Source organism: Chiloscyllium punctatum, chromosome 23, assembly GCF_047496795.1.
Source record: "Chiloscyllium punctatum isolate Juve2018m chromosome 23, sChiPun1.3, whole genome shotgun sequence".
NCBI classification, from domain to species: Eukaryota; Metazoa; Chordata; class Chondrichthyes; order Orectolobiformes; family Hemiscylliidae; genus Chiloscyllium; species Chiloscyllium punctatum.
The window spans coordinates 58,127,591-58,147,776 of NC_092761.1; the positions used below are offsets into that span (position 1 = coordinate 58,127,591).

The 20,186-nt window shown below is 40.2% G+C and overlaps 1 protein-coding gene across 2 annotated transcripts in view; it reads right to left on the reverse strand.

Annotated features, from left to right (window-relative positions):
- Positions 1-1,211: 1,211 nt before the first annotated feature.
- Positions 1,212-20,186, reverse strand: part of foxred1 (FAD-dependent oxidoreductase domain containing 1) — a 42,562-nt gene continuing 23,587 nt past the window's right edge. For both annotated transcript variants that reach the window (XM_072593043.1, XM_072593042.1), the window contains 7 exons: positions 20,074-20,168; positions 18,930-19,031; positions 13,605-13,681; positions 7,213-7,373; positions 3,889-4,018; positions 3,126-3,230; positions 1,212-2,074 (listed from right to left, as the gene is read on the reverse strand). In XM_072593043.1, the coding sequence (XP_072449144.1) occupies positions 1,820-2,074; positions 3,126-3,230; positions 3,889-4,018; positions 7,213-7,373; positions 13,605-13,681; positions 18,930-19,031; positions 20,074-20,168 (925 nt within the window). In that variant the 3' untranslated portion in view covers positions 1,212-1,819. The remainder of the gene's footprint in view (positions 2,075-3,125; positions 3,231-3,888; positions 4,019-7,212; positions 7,374-13,604; positions 13,682-18,929; positions 19,032-20,073; positions 20,169-20,186) is intronic.

Sequence of the window (20,186 nt, forward strand, 5' to 3'; positions counted from 1 at the left end):
AAATATGCTTCTAGTGAACTGAATAAACAATTATTCCTCAAACATGTAATAGTATTGCAAACAAAGGATTGGACCTGGTGGTCTGGATGGGGACTCCACCCTCTTGTGCTGGAGAACATAGGGCTGTCTTTAGTACAAGTACAGAATTCCACTTCCTACTATTGCAGGTTGGAATTCTTTTTAAAAATCTTTGAATGTTTCCTGAATTTTAAGCATACACAATAATTTCATAACTTTGAAAATAAATTTTAGATTACATACGGATGAGATTTGAGAGAATTGTCAATACGGAGATTGAGTGCAACTAATCACAAGAAGAAATTAAGAAACCGGCAGTATGGGTATATAATTAACAACTGAATTTCAAATACAGATAAATGCTAAACTTGTATTGAGCTCAGAGTACCATGTACAATTCTGGTCATTATATTAAAAAATTAGGTAGCTAGAAAGCAAAAAAGATGTTGTAAGGCTTAGAGCAGAAACACTGGGGGTGAACAATCTGGCTGTCTTCACACGAAAGCAGAAGGCGGAGAGGTGATTATAAAACAGGGTTAGATTTTGATGTGCAGACTCAGACTGGATGTTTTTACTTGTGGGAAAGTACAAAAGTACTCAACCATGCTGACCAGATATGCTAAAATTATTCTAATCCCATTTGCCAGCATTTGGCCAATATCCCTCGAAACCCCTCCTATTCATATACACATGCAGATGTTTTTTTAAACAGTATCATTGTACCAGCCTCCACCACTTCTTTTGGCAGTTCATTCTATACATGCACCACCTCTGCTTGAAAAAAAGTTACCCCTTGCAAAATGATCTCCCAACTCCTAAACTCAATGCACTGCCAATAAAGACAAGCATACCAAACACCACCTTCACTATCCTGTCTACTTTTCAAGTAACTATGAACTTGTACTCCAAGGTCCCTTCGTTCAGCAACTCTCCCCAAGATCTTACCACTAAATGTATAAGTCCTGCCCTGATATGCCCTACCAAAAATGTAGCACCTCACATTTATCGAGATTAAACTTTATCTGCTACTGCTCAGCCGAGTAGCCCATCTGATCAAGTTCCCATTGTACTTGGAGGTAATCTTCTTCACTATCCACGACACCATCACCACTTCCCACTTGGGCAGTTTTCCTCCCTTACCCCACCACCCTTCAAGGGACTGACAGTCAAGAAATACAATCTTCTTAGATCTATTGATCAGAAGTTGTCCTGTATTGAAGAGAAACACAGTGAATACAATGCAATGTTTTTTTTCTTCTTCTTAGAATAAAAATTCACAGAAGCTAAGTTTATGGTCAAGGGATGCATGGCACTGAAAAGCCACTGCAGAAAAAAAAATCAATCAAGAAGGTTAAGGTGATACTGGTATAGCTTGGGAAACCAAAGTTTTAAAAGGAGAAAGAGTGGGAAATTGGAACAAATAAAACTTTTAATTATTGCACCACGGCAGAGTAAATATCAAATAAAAGTGCAGATATAGAAATGTTGATTGTAAATGTTGCTAAAGGTCTCGATTTTTTAAAAACCGAATGCTAGGTCATCACACCGCAATAATTCACGAAAGAGCACAGGTCCATTCATTTAGTCTGCAATCTGCCAAGGGTCAGTCTGGGAAGACAAATTGCAGGAGATTCAAATTGCTTTATAAAATTGAGTTCGAAGGTATCCAACATCTACATATCGAAGGACCAGGATTTGCCACGATTAAGTCTTGTGAAGTAGAGACGAACTGTAACTGTCAATCACAAATAATACCTCTGATGTCTTTTAGGATATCTGATCACAACAGGATTGCAGGATTTCACACTATGTTATTTTCCAGTACTTTGGTTCCTTTGAAGAATCGGATAAAGTCAAATGCACTTAGGTCAAGTGTTTTGAACTTTCCATCAAGAATGAGTTCAGCAATAGCTCTGCCCACAGCAGGAGAGTGTTGTATGCCATGCCCACTGAAGCCGGTTGCAAAATACATGTTGGCAACCAATGGATGAGTGCCGATGATTGCATTCTGGTCGAAGGTGTTGTAATCATAGTAACCTGCCCAAGCACTTTTCAACTGAAGACAGAAATACATGAAATTAAAACAATGGCAACAATTTTCCCATTGCATTTCTCTCTAAAAACCCATAAATGCCTCTTGACATACCCTGAAATTACACAAATATCTCAGATATCCCCTGTGAGTGCACACATCCATAGAGACCCTTGCATTTGCTCAATGATACCTCAGATTCCTCAGCAAATATGCACATATGCACCCCCACCTCTCAGACACTTCTTGTAACTATGCACGCAGGTCACACCCCCACCCTAACTCCCACAGAAAACACCTGCAAAATCACACACCCAATGTGACTTCCAGCAGGTGAGATTCGGAGAGGCAACCAACATTTTAATAAAAATGTGTTATTTTTTAAGGAAGGCTTTATAGGAAAATGCAAAGTTGTATGTGGAGCAAATTTCACAGCTTTAGGCCTCATTGAGTGAAGGCACAACTGCCCATGGTCGGGTCAAAGGACTGGGAAGGCATGAGAGGCTAGAAAGGGAGATCAACAGAATTAGTAACAGAGGGGTAGCTGGAGCTAGCATTAAGTGGCTGGAGTTTACTCTTCTCACTCTTCAGTTTGGAATCCAATGGACATGCCCACCACAGTAGGAAGCTTCAACTAAAACCAAATCAATGTTAGCTTCCCCATTTAACACTGTCCACAAAACAGATTTCAGGCCAAAAATGGTCTGTGACTCAAGTTGCAGTACATACTGAATTAATTGATATTGGGTTGGGAGGTAATGTACACGCTTAACGTTTCTAAACACCCTTATTCTCCATAATTTATTTCTCCTTAACAGCCATTCCAGATTCCCAACCAGTGACTTCAGCTTGTAGAACACAAGCTGAAGGTAGGATCAAGCTCAGAAACAATGTCCTTTCACAGTTAAGCTAACTGCTGATTGTGAGCGATTTGTGGGCTCCCACAAGTAAAACAGCCAGGTAAGGGAGGGACTGAGGATAGATGGAGTCTTACTTCAGTCACCAAGAAAACAAGACAATATTCAGGAACAGTCACCAATATCCATGAAGGTATTAAAGTGTCTCACAAGCTTACCTTCAAACACTCAAAGGCAGGCACTCTCTGAGCCAGTGTGGGCCAAACAGAGTTATGGAAGTATTCATAATCCACCTCCAGATCACTGATATCTGGTTCCTCCTCCTATAAAAGCCAGGAATTGAAGTTATTAATGGAATTAGTGTGTCAATTCAGTTTTATTCAGAGCAAAACAGATGACTACATTCCCATTCATTACAACGTTTTTGTGGACGGCCTATTTGAGGTGACGAACATTAGAAATCGAAAAACAGAGAAAGCACCATCTAACAGTCCCAGGCAAAGTACAGTATAGCTCAGCCCAATCACGCACTCCCAGATCTCAGTGCAATTGGATTAAGATTGAATTAAATTCATGCCACAGTATTTGGTTCATGGCTGGGGCTTTCAATTCAACAACTTCAAGTAGATTAATATCCTGATGCTTAACCTTAAGGCTAGAGAATAGGTTATCCCATAAAACATGATGGAAGAACATTCGAAAAGAAATTGGAAAACTTCTTTGAAAAAAAACTATCACCAGGCATAATGGACCAAATGCCTCCATTGCTGAATGTCATATTCCCTGCCAAAGAGAATGGAACTAAACTTGGGATTTGACGAGATTGGATGGCGAAAACAATCAGTCAATGAGAATAAAAAACAGGCAGCCAAGCACAGACAGTACATAACCAACCTGATGGCCTTGCCATCCCACGTCACAAGCTTGTAACCAAAAAAGAGAAATGAAAAGCACAGCTTATATAGGCCTGGCTGTGCTTACCTCAGTTGGAGAAAGTCCTCCCAAGTAGTTTCCTCCTAAACCGTCTCGACGGCAGTAAACTCCCTTGTGGTCAACAATTAATGGGCATTCCAACCCTGGACCATTTGGGCAGTGGAAGACATACACATATCTGACAGAATAAGGAAAAAAATATATATATTTGAATGAAGCCTCATTGCTCTATTTGACAATGACAACCTGAAATAAGCACAGACTCATGGTCCTAGCATGGACCCAGAGTTTGCTGAGCTACCTAGTCTTGACAGAGGTAGTGGTGGAAACAATACAATTAATTTTACCAACTTTTGGCTGGCAGGGAGATAAAAGCCAGGGATCCTGCTTGTAATCATTAACATTCGCAGTTGGCACACCACTCAATCACAAAGATCACTCCAGGACCAGAATGTAAAAATCAAGCTGACATTCCAATCCAGTGTTGAGTATTATACTCTTTGAAGTGCAGTGTTGCAAATAAAATGGTAAACCAATAATCAATTTGTTCACTCAGGTGGGGGCAAAAGATCACAGTAACCCCTGGCACCAACCAGAAAAGCATCTGAAAAGCAAAAGGGTCTGCAGTTGCTGGAAATTGCACAAATGCTCCTGATGGCATTCTAGTTGAAGTTTGCAATCTTTCCTTATTAGTGTCATAATGCCTCAAAATGAAGACCAAGGTATCAATTCTGGAGAGTGACAGGAGAAAATGCCTCAAAGTAACAGGACTGCCTGCAACAATAACAATGAATGTGTCAGCCTAGAACACTGCAAAATGGAATAAACCATAGCTGCCACAGAACTGTGTCTTAACTAACTTGCCCAAAGTTTCTTCTTCAAAGCAGCAGGGGGCAGACGTTTGAACAGTTTGATCGGTCCATCAGTTGTGAAGATGCCTCCCAAATCAGAAATGCTTTGTGGAACAAGTTCATGTCCAGCCCAGTTAGTTCAGTTCATAGTTAGTCTTAATTCCAGGAACAAGGTCTCGAGTTCCACACTGGGGGTAACGATCTATTGTTTAATATTCTATTTAAGGAGTTAAAATATTGGACACCAATAAAAAGGAGCAAAAAACATAAAAACAACAGGTAATCTGGTCATTATCACTTTGTTGTATGTGGGAGTTTATTATGTGCAAATGAACTGCTGTCAAACAACTACACTCCAAAATGATTTAATTAACTGTAAAGCACAAATATTAGCTGGTTACAGCTATATAAATGCAAGTGCCTTTTTCGGACTTTGTGAACACAGGATTCACAAAGTTGAGTTTCTTTGCTGGCATGTTCTGCCTTGGCTGATACTTGAAGGACAGATACCTCTGAACAAACTAAACCTACCACAGTAACCGTCACTAATCCAAGGGGAGGGAACATACAGATGGTTAAAAATTACATGTGTGTTTCAATAAGAAAGAATTGACATTTTACATCTCCTATGTAAAACTCAATCAGGTTAATACATTTGCAGAGGTTATGGTGGGTGCAGTAAGCATAGAGTCTCAGAATATTCTGATTCAAATCACCAGTCCAGAAAGTTAAACAAAATCTTTAGCTGTCATTATTTGTTCAGACTGCTTTGAGATCATTACCAAAAGCCTGGTCAAGAGACAGGCCATAGTTTGCTAACCCTCTCCCCTTATAATCATTCTATAATTCTACCAAATAAGGAGGCCGTGCAGACTTGTGCATCCCTGCCAGCTCTCTCCAAGAGCAACTTTGCTAGTTTACTCTTCCCTGGAGTCAACAAAATGTTTTCTCTTCAGGTCATAACCAAATTTTTGTTGCGAGAACCACGACTGGATCCACCTGCATCAGACACTGCGTTCCAGCTCAAAGTTCAACACAATACTCCAGTTGAGGCCAAACCAAAGGTGTGCTTCATAAAGGCTCACCATAATTTAATTGATTTTATATTCTACATTTCCATTTAAAAACCCAGAATTCCATATGCCCCAGTGATTCCTTTCTCAACCTGCCCTTGCCTATTTCAACTTGACCAGGGTTTTGGTAATGATCTCAGAGCAGTCCAAACAAATAATAAAGTTAAAAATCACAATGCCAGGTTATAGTCCAACAGGTTTAATTGGAAGCACACTAGCGTTTGGAGCGACACTCCATCAGGTGGTAGTGGAGGGCTCAATTCTAACACTGGCCATTTATCCACAGCCTACCAGGTATCACACAACACCAGGTTATAGTCCAGCAGATTTAATTGGAAGCACACTTGAAGCGATGCTCCTTCATCAGGTGGTAGTGGAGGGCTCAATTCTAACACTGGCCATTTATCCACAGCCCTCCACTACCACCTGATGAAGGAGCATCGCTTCAAGTGTGCTTCCAATTAAATCTGCTGGACTATAACCTGGTGTTGTGTGATTTTTAACTTTGTACACTCCAGTCCAACACTGGCATCACCAAATCGAACAAATAATGGCAGCTAAAGATTTTGTCAAATATTCCAGACTGGTGTTTTGCATCGGAATATTCTGAGCATCTATGCTTACTGCACCTCCCCCCCCCCCCCCCCACCCCAGTTCCTCTGCATAACCCTGGGTTAACATCTTTCTGCTTTCCCTTGACAATTGTACACTACATTTTATACTGCCCCTCCCTAATCTTCTGACAAAAAAGTAACAAACCCATATTTCTTTACATGAAATTTCAGTCTCATTTGTCTGCCCATTCTACCAACATACTTCTCTTGGGATCAGTCAGTATCTTCTCCACAATTCCCAAAACCTAGTTTCAAATTTGGAAGTAACAGAAATTGTGCTCTGCACACCCAAGTCTCCATTATTTACATGAGGAGGAAAGCATCAGTCCTAATATCAATCCTAGAGAACTCCACTTTGTAAATCCTTTCAATACACAAAAAATACAACATTGCTCAGTATTGGTCTTTGCTGTCATTCAACTCCAATCCACAGCATTTGTCCACTTGGGCTTCAAATGCAGTACAAAATTACACTGGATCACTTTTGTACCTGATGTTTCAATCAGGAAGCCCCCACTGGGAGAAAAATCACAAGCAGGAACACATTCAACACTATGCATCCTGACTGCTCCTTCCCAGCAAACCTCAGGTGGTGCCTGCTTTGATTCTTTAATCACATCAGTTAGAGCACGTGTGAACTTTCAGTGGAGTGGCCGATATACCAGATGATCACAAATGAAAATTCAACTAAGCTTGCAATCCCATATTCTGGTGAAAAACTCTGGGGGGAGGGAGAGAATAGAGATGTCTTTTGCTCTTGCTGCAGATTCTGTAGGGCTCATATTGCAGCCTAGCCTGTTCTGTATTTTGCAGAAAGAGGCTTCATTTGCTCACCTTTTTCTGGGTTCTACTGGGAGTTTTATGCCCTCCAAGGTGCCTTCAGGTCCATTACCAATGCCAATCATCTCTGCCACTTTTCCTGACCATGCTCCAGCCACATTGACTATGAGTGCACACTCCACTGGTTGGTACTCTATGCTATTTGGCATCCGCACCTGTAATGTAGAAGACACAGCAAGGGTCACTATGAGATCCCAATCAGACATTTATGAAGGGAATCTCTTGATTGGTATCCATTTGTGTTGTGTTAGCCAACAACTTGTGAATATTGCAGGGACATAGTGTTCCACCTCTAGTCACCATTTAGCCTTGTCTGGGGTCGGGGAGTCCAGAGCTAGAGGGCATAGGTTTAAGGTGAGAGGGGAAAGATGTAAGAGATCTACGGAACAACTTTTTCACACAGAGGGTGGTACATGTATGGATGAGCTTCCAGAGGCTGGTACAATTGCAACATTTAAAAGGCATCTGGATGGGTATTTGAATAGTAAGGGTTTGGAGGGATATGGACCAGATGCTGGCAGATGGGACTAGATTGGGTTGGACTGAAGGGTCTGTTTCCATGCTGTACGACTCTGAGTCTATAACAGCTGAGAGACATTCAGAGAACTGGTAAAGTCACCCAGATCATTTCAAAAATTGATGAACAGCAGTTCAAGAATCAGAGTCAGTTTTAGCAGTCAAAGCTTTCTGCACACTGCTGACCTATCAAGAAAGGAGCATGGAAAGAGAAGCTTCATAATGAAAAGGTTCTTCTATGTCACACTCAGATGATTATCATACTCAAAAGCTTTGGGTGATGGGAGGTGTGACCAAAGCTGGGCTTTTGAGTCATAGGGTGGAAGTGGGAGCCTTGTTCCTTGGATGGTGATGACAGGCACAAGATGACATAGCTTTAAATTGAGGGGCGTTATGAAAGTGTAGAAGTGTACTGTACCTTTAAGAGAATTAAAAGCTAGCAGAACTACTTAACAGCACCAAGTGATCTGAACAAGACATAATGGAACCTTTTTGTCCAGCAGCTAGAGCAGCTGGTTGCCTGGAGAGCAAAAAAAATTCAAATTAGGCCAATCAGTTTAAATTATACCCCAGAAAACACGAAATTCCAATTATGTTTGAATTTAGTATACTGACAATATTGAAAGCCAATGACACAGTCTGATGCTTTGGGGTATAAGACCGGGGAAAATTGAACAGCTGAGGGAGAACTGCCAAGCCACCAACACAAGTAGACTGCCCGTTGAATAGCTCCCTTAAAAAAGGTACCTTTATCAATCAGTAACCCGTGAAACTGAAATCTCTAAGAAGAAAAGAAGACAAAGGAAGATATAAAGAGGAGATTCGATAGCTGGCTGGTTTTAAAATTTGAATTTTTGGTAAATCTTAATTGGGGATTTTAATCGGACTAGTATTGTAGAGGAGTAAAGTAAAAGATAGGTTAGAGAAAGGAGTTGTAAATAGTTGTTACTTAATTATTCTCTGTTACACTTTAAGAAATAAAGTTGTTAATTTTTACTTGAAATAGTGACCTTTGGGATAGTACTTTGCCTCTTGAATCTTCACAGAATACTGCATGGATAAATCTTTTCCATGTTGCTGGTTTAAATTAAGCAGGAAGGTTTACCCATATTGTAACAGGGATGATAGATATAGGACAGATGTCAGAGGTAGTTTTACTCTGAGAATAGTAAGGTATAGAACGCCCTGCCTGCAACAGCAGTAGACTCGCCAACTTTGAGGGCATTTAAATGGTCATTGGATAAACATGGATGGGCTTCATATTGGTTTCACAGGTCGGCGCAACACAGAGCAGAAAGGCCTGTACTGCACTATAATGTTCTATGTTCTAAATGCTCTGGGAACCACTCAGAGCAGTTGGATCTTGGAAGAAAATTGTTGGGAACGGTGGTTTCATACAGCTGAAAATGGAGTGAAGAATGCCTAGAGCAGTATTTGTTTGAAGCTAACAAATATTGAAGCTGGGATAAACCCAAGGAATGGTGTCAGCTTTGTATTCGAGCTAGCTGCATAGATCTGGAATTGTATCAATGAGTAGGTGCTGGAATGCAGTCTCAAAAGTTGAGTGGAATGCAATTTTAGGGGAGGAGTTAAACGACCAACATGCAAGCAGTTGCATAAACAGCCAACGTTTAAAAGAACTTCAAAGTTAGGTCTTCAAAAGTGAATTGTAATACCTTGTGAAGGAGATAAATTTTCAATCAATTTGGTGATCCACAGTATCACTAATATTTGGGAGGGTTTCTAGGAGATCTGTCAGCTTTATCTTAACCATTTTTAAAAAATTTTATAGACTCGGGGTGGTTCATAATGTTTTGTCTCTCATATTTTACTTATGAATTCTAGATGTTAAAAAATAGGCGCAGGACTAGGCCATTCGGCCCTTTCAAGCCTGCACCACCATTCAGTGCGATCATGAAATTTCAGTATCCTATTCCCACCTTCTCCCTACACCCCATGATTCCTCTAGCCAAAGGGCCACGTCCAACTTCTTGAAATTATCGAATGGCCTGGCCCCAACAGCTTTCTGTGGGAGAGAATTCCACAGGTTCACAACTCGGAGTGAAAACATTCTTCCTCATAGGAGTTCTGAATGGTTTACCTTCTACTCCTAGACTGTCACAGGGGGCAGCATGGTAGCTCAGTGGTTAGCACTGATGCCTCTCAGCACCAGGGTCCCAGGTTAAATTCCAGCCTCAGGCGATTGTCTGTGCAGAGTTTGCACATTCTGCCAGTGTCTGCGTGGATTTCCTCCCACAGTCCAAAGATGTGCGGGCCAGATGAACTGGCCATGCTAAATTGCCTATAGTGTTATGTGCATTAGTCAGAGGGAAATGGGTCTGGGTGGATTACTCTTCAGAAAGTCAGTGGGGACTTGTTGGGCCGAAGGGCCAGTTTCCACACTGTAGGGAATCTAATCTAATTGGGAACATTCTTCCTGCTTTTAGCCTGTCCAGACCCATCAGGATTTTTTAATGTTTGAGAGATCCCCCTTCTTCCTTCTAAATTCCAGCAAATCCAAGCCTAGTCGATCCAGTCTTTTCTTACATGTCAGTCCTGCTATACTGGGAATCCATCTGGTGAACCGTCGCTGGACTCCCACAATAGCAAAAATGCCCTAGGAGACCAAAATCACACATTATACTCAAGCTGTGACCTCACCAAGGCCCTCTATAAGCACAGCAAGACATCCTTATTCTGATACTCAAATCTTCTAGCTATAAATCCTAAAGGCAGTAAATTAAATGCAGGAAAGGTGGTTTCAGTGAGAGGGGAATCATAGACTTAAAAGGCAAAGGCAGCACTGCAGGAAAGCTCTTAGATAATGATACCCAGAGTGGAACAGTGATGGACAGAGTCTATAACCATAGAAGACAGCAACAAGCAAATAGGGTCAATGATAGGAGCTGGGGATTAGGAAAGGTACAAATTAATGGCTCTTCACTAAAATACATATAGTTTTCAGAACAAAATAAATGAATTAATGGCACAAATCTGAAGGGACTGGATATGATCGTACAGCCAGAGACACAGCTACAAGAAAATCAAAGCTGAAAACTAAATATTCAAGGGTATGGTTTTGTTTTTAAAAAGAAAGTAAGGCAAGAAGGAAAGAGGAGAGGTACACCTTTGGTTTTAAAAATCACGAGATGGCCAAAAAAGGGAAAAATAAACCTGACGATGAACTAGCAAGTAATGCAAAAATGGAATGTAAGCTTGGTTAAATATATTTTCAAAAAGGAGGCACAAGACCAAAGCAGAGAGGGGCTGGGAAGATAATGAGGAACCAGAAAATGGCAGAAGCGTTGATACATACTTTGCACGTATGCTCTCTTCATTTGGGAGATGGCATGTGTATCCCGTGTTTTTGTCTCCTGGACATGAACAGTTATATTCTAGGATCTTAAAAGAAGTCATTCCAGAGATAGTGGAGAGACTGGTCGTAACCTTTCAAAAACAAAATATCCTTAGATTCTGGAAAATTCCCAGAGAATTAGAAAACTGCCAATGCAATATGCTTTTTCAAAAAGAATAGGAGATAAAAACAGGCAACTAGTTAGCTCAACATCTGTAACTGCGAAAACGTTTAGAGTCTATGATAAAGGTAATAGCTTTCAGACTACTTAATGTTACAGCACATGGTGTTGGGGGAAGCAAATTAAAATGGATAGAGGATTGGTCAACTCCGAAATTAGATTTGTGACAAAGTGGGTATTTCCAAGATAGCAACCCAGAATCCTAGAATCCTTACAGTGTGGAAACAGGCCCTTCAGCCCCACCAGTCCACACTGGCCCCCTGAAGAGTATCCCACCCAGACCCTTCGTCTACCCTATTACATTTTCCCCTGACTAATGCATCTAACCTACACATCTCTGAACACTATGGGCAATTTAGCATGGCCAATTCATCTAACCTGCACATCTTTGGACTGTGGGAGGAAACCAGAGCACCAGGAGGAAATCCACACAGACACTGGGAGAATGTGCAAACTCCACAGTCACCAAAGGCTGGAATCGAACCCTGATCCCTGGCACTGAGGCAGCAGTGCGAACCATAGAGCCCCTGTGGGCTGTGCCACAATTATTCATTATGTATATGAATGAATTGGATGATGGAAGAGAATGTATTATTGGTAACTTTGTAGATGGCATACCAAAAAAAAAGTTGAGGCGGCAAGTGGTAAGAATGACACACCAATAAGTCTACAGAAAGTCTATAAACAGGTTAAGTGAGTCTACATTAAACAAAAATGCTATTTTGTCCTGGCCAGAACAAAACAAATGTCAAAGTCTCATCAGGAATCATAACAATTTGGGGGCTTATTAGGAATCACAACACGAGTATTGAGAGATCCACAGCAGTGCATGCAGGGGCTGGGGGAGCTGGATAGTCAGTTGCAGCAGTACATAAAGAGGGAAACATAGTCGGCAAAAGTAGCATTTGGGGATGAGATAATCAGCCAAAACTACAGATGAGGTGGGTTGGAGTGGGGTGGGCAGTGTATGAGAGAGCACAAGAGCAAGAAGTGAATGCGAAAGAGCATGTGAGCACGCGAGACTGGCTCGGGCAGCACTTATTGCCAATCATTAATTGCCATTGATGAGTCACTTGTGAGCTGCCTTCCTGCACTGCTGACACTCGGTGTGTTGATATATCCAGAGTTGCAGCATTTTGACTCAGCGATAGAGAGAAAACAGCAAATCACGGTGTATAGTTTCTGTGGAGTCACGGAGGGCCCCAAAGGAGTGGAAAGTGGGAAGACAAGAGAGAGAGAGAGAGACAGACAGACAGGAAATTATAGGCTGGTTAGTTTGACCTTGCTTGTTGCTAAGATTTTACAGTCCATTATTAAGAATGACTTATGGAGTACTCGTAGACACATGGTAAAATAGGGCTGAGCTAGCACGGCCTTGTCAAGGGGAGGTCAAATCTGACAAATCTGTTAGAATTCTTTGAGAAGGTATTGAGCAAGTTAGACAAAGGAGAGCCAATGCACATGATGTATTTTGGATCTCCAGAAGACCCAGAAGGTGCTGCACGGAAAGCTACTAAACAAGGTATTAGAAGCAAGAAAGTGAGGACTGCAGATGTGGAGATCAGAGTCACTAATGTGGTGCTGAAAAAGCACAGGTCAGGAAGCATCCAAGGAGCAGAAGAACTGACTTTTGGGCATAAGCCCTTGACCTGCTGTGCTTTTCCAGCACCATACTCTCTACAATTAGGGACAAGGCACTGGCCTGGAGAGGGGATTGGCTGACTGATAGAAGACAAGAAGAAGTGTGCATAAAAGGTTCTTTTTCAGGAGGGCAGCCAATGACTAGTGGAGTTCCACTTCAGTGTTGGGTCACAACTATTCACGTTATACGTTAACAATCTGGACGAAGGACCAGGCAGCATTGTTGCTAGGTTTAGAAGATGGCAGATAGGAGTAGCAGCTTTCAGTGAAGAGTCAATGGACTAACATTAATGCTGCTTTCTCTCTATAGATGCTGCCAGACCTGCTCAGTTTCTATTGTGGATGATCTCCAACATCCAATATTCTTGGTTTTATCCTAGCGTAGATTTAATGTAGCTCTGGTGGTACAGAGATGATAAAGAGCCTCCTCTGAATAGTGTCAGTCTATGCAATAGAAACCCTTTCCTTATGGGAGCATACAGAACCAAGAGTTATAACCCTAAAATTAAAGCCACACATTCAGGGGCGAGATCAACAGAAATTAAAGGAAGTTTAACTGACAAGGATATTTTACACAGCCAAATAAATGGAATGAAGATGGAAATTAGCCATTATCTAATTGAGTGTAAAGGGCTCAAAAAACTCAATGACCTTCTATTAAGAGACTGAAATAAGTTACCACTAGTCCCGTACATTGACATGGTGAATTCTTTTCAGTGAGACACTCCTATCATCATCTGTCTTCATCTCTCTGGTTGAATACTGAAAACCTGCCGGAACAGGAAAAGCTTTTTTAAAGATCTTACTGAGCAGCCTGGAGATTAGTAATACTGCAACAATACTGCTATGCATATTGTCCTTCTATCAACCTCTCATCTAAGCAGCAAACATTATGCAAGTTCAGTGGTGTAGATAGAGAGCTCAACACTTCTCATTGCTTGGACAGAAGCGCTGAACCAGCTGAAAGCTCTAATGTTGAATCAGGTTTGCACGAAGAGTGAGCTGCTAGAAATAATGGGTTACGAGTAAGCGCAAGTGCAATCACCAGATATCCTCAAGCTTCTTTGCTAAAATCAAACTTCTATTTTTGATTAATAGTTTGGTAAGTCTTGTTAAAGTCACGTCAGTATCACTCCTTCATTCCTGTTTAGGTACTAAACAAACTAGCAGAACAATGAGATGGGATTTTATGCTAATATCACCACCCAATATATTTTGTTCAGCCTAATGTCACAGTTTACAAGATCGATGAAGATTGGAAGCATTATTTCATCTATTTGTGATTAAATGCCAAACTAATCTACATTCTTTCTAACATCACTCAACTGGTATTTGAGATACGGTGTGCCATGCAAAGTCAGTATTATGCATGTACCTAGTTGTCTGGAGAATAGACTGAAGACATATGTACAACATACATATATGAACAAGTTGGGTTTTGACACCTGCTCTCATGGTGAATTTTGTGCAACAACTGCAACCACTTTGTCATCATCCAAATGAACAACAGGCAGAGTGCGAGCAGGAGGGAATGCCAGTGGCCCATATAACTTAAGATTATAAGATGGTGTACAATGAGTTGAATGATTAATACGTGTAAAGAGAATTTTGAATGGTTAGATCTTCAGTAAAATGGAAAAATCATTATGTACAGTGATTCAGCAGGGAATTTTAAAATTTAGTACGGTGTAAGTTAGTAATAGAAGTTAGTATTAGTATAGCATGAAATGAAAATGTAAGTGCAGTACAGGCTAATGCACAATTTACGTTATTAGAATTATACCAGTGAAAGCCAAATCATGACCTATTGTAAATTTTTGGATAATTCATGAAAGCAGGTTTTACTATAAGATCAGAGCAAAGAATTGTGTACAGTATATTTGTCTAATATGTCAAATGTACATGTTTATGACATGCAAGCTCTCTGTGCAGCCACTTGACATCAGCAAAGTCACCAAGATAGCTATGTTGTCATCCAAACAACGACTCAAACTTTCAGGAACATCTATTAACTGAACTTGACAGCAGGCTTAGAGACACCATCTAGCCACCGACAAGGCTATTGTTCAATTCGACGACTTTGCACATGAAATAGACATATATCCTGAAAAGAATGTGTCTGTTTATAATTAGGGGGGGCTATTTTGAACAAGTATAATTAAAATTCAAAATTTGGAGATCCCAGTTGGAGTCCTCATATGGGAGAAGCCAAATTGTAGAAATGATGATCGCTGATGCACATTTGGTAAAAGTTGGTTAGAAACTTTTATTACATCATCTGGCACATTATGTAATCATGCTGCAGTTTTCTATTTCTTTAATGTTCCAGATTTTCTTTCATCCATTACCCTCTTGTTCATTGACCTGTTCACCAGACTGATCTTGTCTTCCCTTAACTAAAAGATTAATTTTTATTTATATATTTAACTTTCCCAACATGAAATGATTACTCTTATATTTTGCAGACTTGCTGGTAAAAAGTACTAGAGTGTAAAAATTAACGTTGGAACTAGTTAGTTTCTGAAACTGAACTGTGGAGTTAATAGTACATCCAGAATGAACCTCTCTCCATCATAAGTTCAGAAATAAGAATGTTTGTTGGTGACTGCACAGTGATTAGCACCATTTCGGATTCCTCATTCAAAAGCAGTCCATGTCTAAATGCAACAAAACCTGGACAATATTCAAACTTGAGCTGAAAAATGGCATATAACATTGCTGTCACAAAAATGGCAGGGAACGACCATTGCCAATAAGTGACTATCTAACCACTGCCCAATGATATTCAATGGAATTACTTTACAACCATTGACCAGAAACTAATTGGGCTTGTCATATAAATACAGTAGCCTTTGATCTAGTCTTGTAGCAAATAACTCAATCCGATTTCCCAAAGCTTGTCCATCATTTATAAGTATAAATCATGAATGCAATAGAATTGTCCGTATTTGCCTGGATAAGAGCAGCTTCAAAAACACAAGAATTTGACACCATTCAGAATAAAGCAGCCAGCTTGATTGGCACCACATCCACAGTCATTTTACCATCAACATTTTGCACCTTCCAAATCTTCAAAAACTACCATTTAGACAGACGAGGGCAGCAGAACCATTTGAACATCACCACCTGCAAATTCCTTTCCAAGCTTCTCACCATCCTGACTTGGAAATATATCACCAGTCAAAATCCTGGAATTCTCTCCCTCTAATGACATCATGGGTCAACCTACAGTACATGGACTGCAGCAGTTCAAGAAGGCAGCCCACCGCAACCTTCTCAAGACAAACAGGGCCAGGCAATAAACACTAGCCCAACCAGCAACACCCACAGATGAATAAAACAAAAGGCTTCACTAAATTTAATTGTAATCTTTTTGTGATACCCATCAACTGATGGAAACAGTTGATGGGTATCGCTAAGTTTTAGGATCACCCCCAGTTAGTCCCAGCAGCTGATCTCAGCAGGAACAAGTAGCCCCATGACCGGAGGTAGGAAGGAGGAAGTTATTATTCAGGGTCCTGTCCACTATGCAATGAGCACAGTTGAAAGTAAATGGGAATGAATGTCGGACAAGTTCAATTAGGTTTGCCTAAGATTGCCATGAAGCGGAGCAGACTAGAAGGGTCAAGCAGGAGAAAGTGAGGACTGTATGTCCTATTTCTGCTTTGTAATAACCTGCCAATATTTTGTCTTAGTGTAAAATGAAGAATTACAGAAGTCTTGGGGACAATTGTAGTTATGAAATTTGAGAGCGCGCAAGAAATAATCAACTTGAAATATTCCTGTAAGACCACAGAGATCGGGTATATGCACTGGGGTGCGAATTACATCAGTGACTCTCCATTCTAAATCTGGAAACAACTGGCCTTTGATCAGTATTGACAAATACTGAATGATCATGATGTGCAATGGTTGGTACTGTTCACATTTTTAGTGCAAAAATGCTGAAAACAAGTCAGAAAGTCACAAATCAAGGCGACTGATGAAAACGATCAGCCGTCCTCATGGATATCCAATATTTTCTGGTGCAACTAACACTATCACTGCTTCCTTCAACCAAATCTACCAACAGTCTTGTCATCTCAGAGAGGCAAAAAAAGACTGAAAAACCATTGGATAATTTTGGCTAACTGAAAACAGTTAGCACTTATACAACACCTTTATATAATAGTGTTGTGGAACAAAATTTGATACTCAATGAAACTTAGGCCTGGAAACCATATGTTCGGAACTCACCCAATTTCTTCTCAAACACTTGCAATGAATCATGTACTCATTACACAAACTCAACAACTTGGTAAAATGGTGAATAATAATGTGAAAAATACAGGTAGCTGAAATGTAACGTAGCTCAATGCTTACAATAATTGAGGTGCCCTAGGCTCTCCTTGACAAACCTAGTTCGTTAACCTTTCAGCAAGGATGAAATTTGATTGTTTTATTATTTTAAAGACCCCCATCAAATTTCCTTTTAAAAAAGCATATCATCCAGTGCGGAACACCAGATCTTTGTGTAGAGAAGACCAACCAAACTCTTAACAGTCAGCTGACGTGCATCTGAACTCTTGGTTCCATAACACGTCATACTCTTGTCGACAAAGTTTTTGCTTTGCAATTTATCAACTGATTGGGTGATAAGTTCCTTTATTGAATGAAGCATGAAATAAAAAAAAAGCAGGGATATTATGCTGGAATTGTTTAAAGTGTTACTTATTCCACAGTTGGAATTTTGCACATAGTTCTAGTCACATTACAGGAAGGACATCATTTCTCTCTCTCTCAGCTATGAGGCTGAGCTTGCCTTAACTGAGGTGCATAAAATTATATGAGGGCCCTGGGCAGAGTAGATAAGACAGCCCTATTTCCTCTATTAGCGAATTCAGTTACCAAAGGGGCACAGATTTAAGGTAACTGGCAGAAAGATTAGAAGGGACAGAAGGAAAACTTTTAGTTTGCTGCATGGTTTGGTGATAGAGGCAGAAACCTTCAACTCATTTAAAACATTGCCTGGAATGCACCCGTAACCTGCAACGCTAGGACCAGGTGCTGGAAGGTGGGATTAGAACAGCTAGCTTTTTCAAAAATCTTTTCCAGGTGGTGCAAACATGTTTGGTTGAATGGCCTCTTCCTGTGCCATAACTTGGCTATGCAAGATCAGTATCTCACCAGCAGTACTCACATCCTTATGGGAACTAAGCTTTTCCTTAAAATCACGCTCGGTGTTATCTTGCCCCTGGTCTGATTATATTACTGCCAAAGTAGAATGTGATTGCTGCTTAGCATTCCAGGTCCTGAGCCCTTGCATGCTTATCCCTCTGATCATAGCAAACAGATGAAGCAGAACTGGGGGATTCTGCTGAGCAAATGCTAATGGAGAATCACCAAAAATCCCCTCACCTCAGAATTTGAAGAGAAAGAGACTGAATTTTTGGAAATTGACATTTTGGTTTATTTCTAGAACTTCAAGAACCTAAAATACAAAAAAAGTTTAAAATACAAATAGAACAGGAATTGTTGTGTTTGGAATAGTGCTTCTTTGTCTATTGTCAATAAAACACTAATTCTTTAAAAGAAATGATCGTGTTGCATGGCCTTTTCAGTTAATAATGGGGAATTCAAGTTTACATTTTGCAAGCCTCTACAGAGATTGTAACATTAGCTCTAAATTTAAGGCCATGATTCAATTTGGAGAGACACAAGGTGATCTGGTCAATGTCTATGTCAGTCAACAACATTCAATCATTTATTTTGCTGCTGCATGTCTGATCTTGTGCGCAATTTAGTTGACAGTTTAAATATTGATGATATTTCAAACAATACTTAACTGCTCGTGAAGTGTTGTGCAACATCACCGGGTTATAAATGCAATGATATGAACAACAAGCTGGACCAATGCTGGTAGTGGTTTAATGTAGCAATGACCCATTTAAACCAATTCTTGAACTCAGACAATTGAATGCTCTCCACCTCTTTTAAAGAGGACCATACCATCGAAATGATTGCATTTAAACTGCTCACCTATCACCTCTCCATAACACGGAAACACGCCCATTGATATCGCCTTCCTTCGGAAAGCATTCAGCAGCAGCCAGGGGTCAAACCAACCTTCATTCTCTAGACCTGTAACAGAGTTCAACAATCAATAGGCAAAATCAGGCCATTTCTATTAAAATAAAACAAAGAACTGTGGATGCTGAAGATCAGAAACAAAAGTAGAAACTGCTGGCGAAACTCAGCAGATCTGGCAGCATCTGTGTAAAGAAAACAAAGTTGGTGGATTGTAATATCTATTCATACTCTGATGAAGAGATGATTCATCGCACATTAGTTTGCTTCACCATTGGAATTCTGCCTTTAATCTCGGATGCAATTTTAAAGTATAAATTAAATGATGATAATCTATAATCTACGTCAGATGTACAACAAATTGTTACAAAAATGATGGGAATCGTTGACACACGATACTCTTGAGTTAAGATGTTAAAGCAAAATTCAAGATGAAGTGCAACTTAAAACTGTTTGTGGACAAATTCCTGTAAATCAAAGCTCCTTTACATATGTTTGAGGATCTGAAAGTGAGCAATATTCATCAACACATAGAAATGGAATTGAAATTCCTGACAAAATCTAAAATATGTCATAACCAGGGATTAAATTCCAGGGAAGAAACTTACAAGTTGAGTTATGCAAAACATTTTTGTTTGTTTTTTTTTGTGGGGGAACGAGGAGGTGGCGGCTAAAGCCATCAAGTGTTAGGCAGCTAAAGCCATCAAGTGTTAAAATTTTGCCCATTTTTCAGGGAGTATTGATCTTCTATTTGGCAAGTCAAATAAACAACCTTGTGTTTGAGTGACTATGTTCTTTTTGTCACAACACAAAATGGACCTTTGTTTCAGCACAGTCGGCACTCCCATCACGGAAGGCCAAATGCCGGCCGATGCAGTGAATGACAATGTGGTGCACAAGGGCTTTACATTGAAGATTGAGCTGTCAAATAGTTTGAACTTGTACTTTGTACCTAACCTGGATGTGATCAATTTAACATTTGAGCCTGTTACTCAGCAGTGACGCATTCCACTTTGGTAAATACATGAGAATCACTAATTGTTCTAAATAATTCAAGTTTTTTCTCAAAATTCAGACTTTTTCATGATACACTCACCATATGAAGCTATAGCAACCCCGTCTGTATTCAGCCATGGGAATTTCTTTTGTAATTGCTGGGGTGAGAGCAGAGTGACTGCTGCTCCTTGAGCTCTAGAAATAGAAACATCG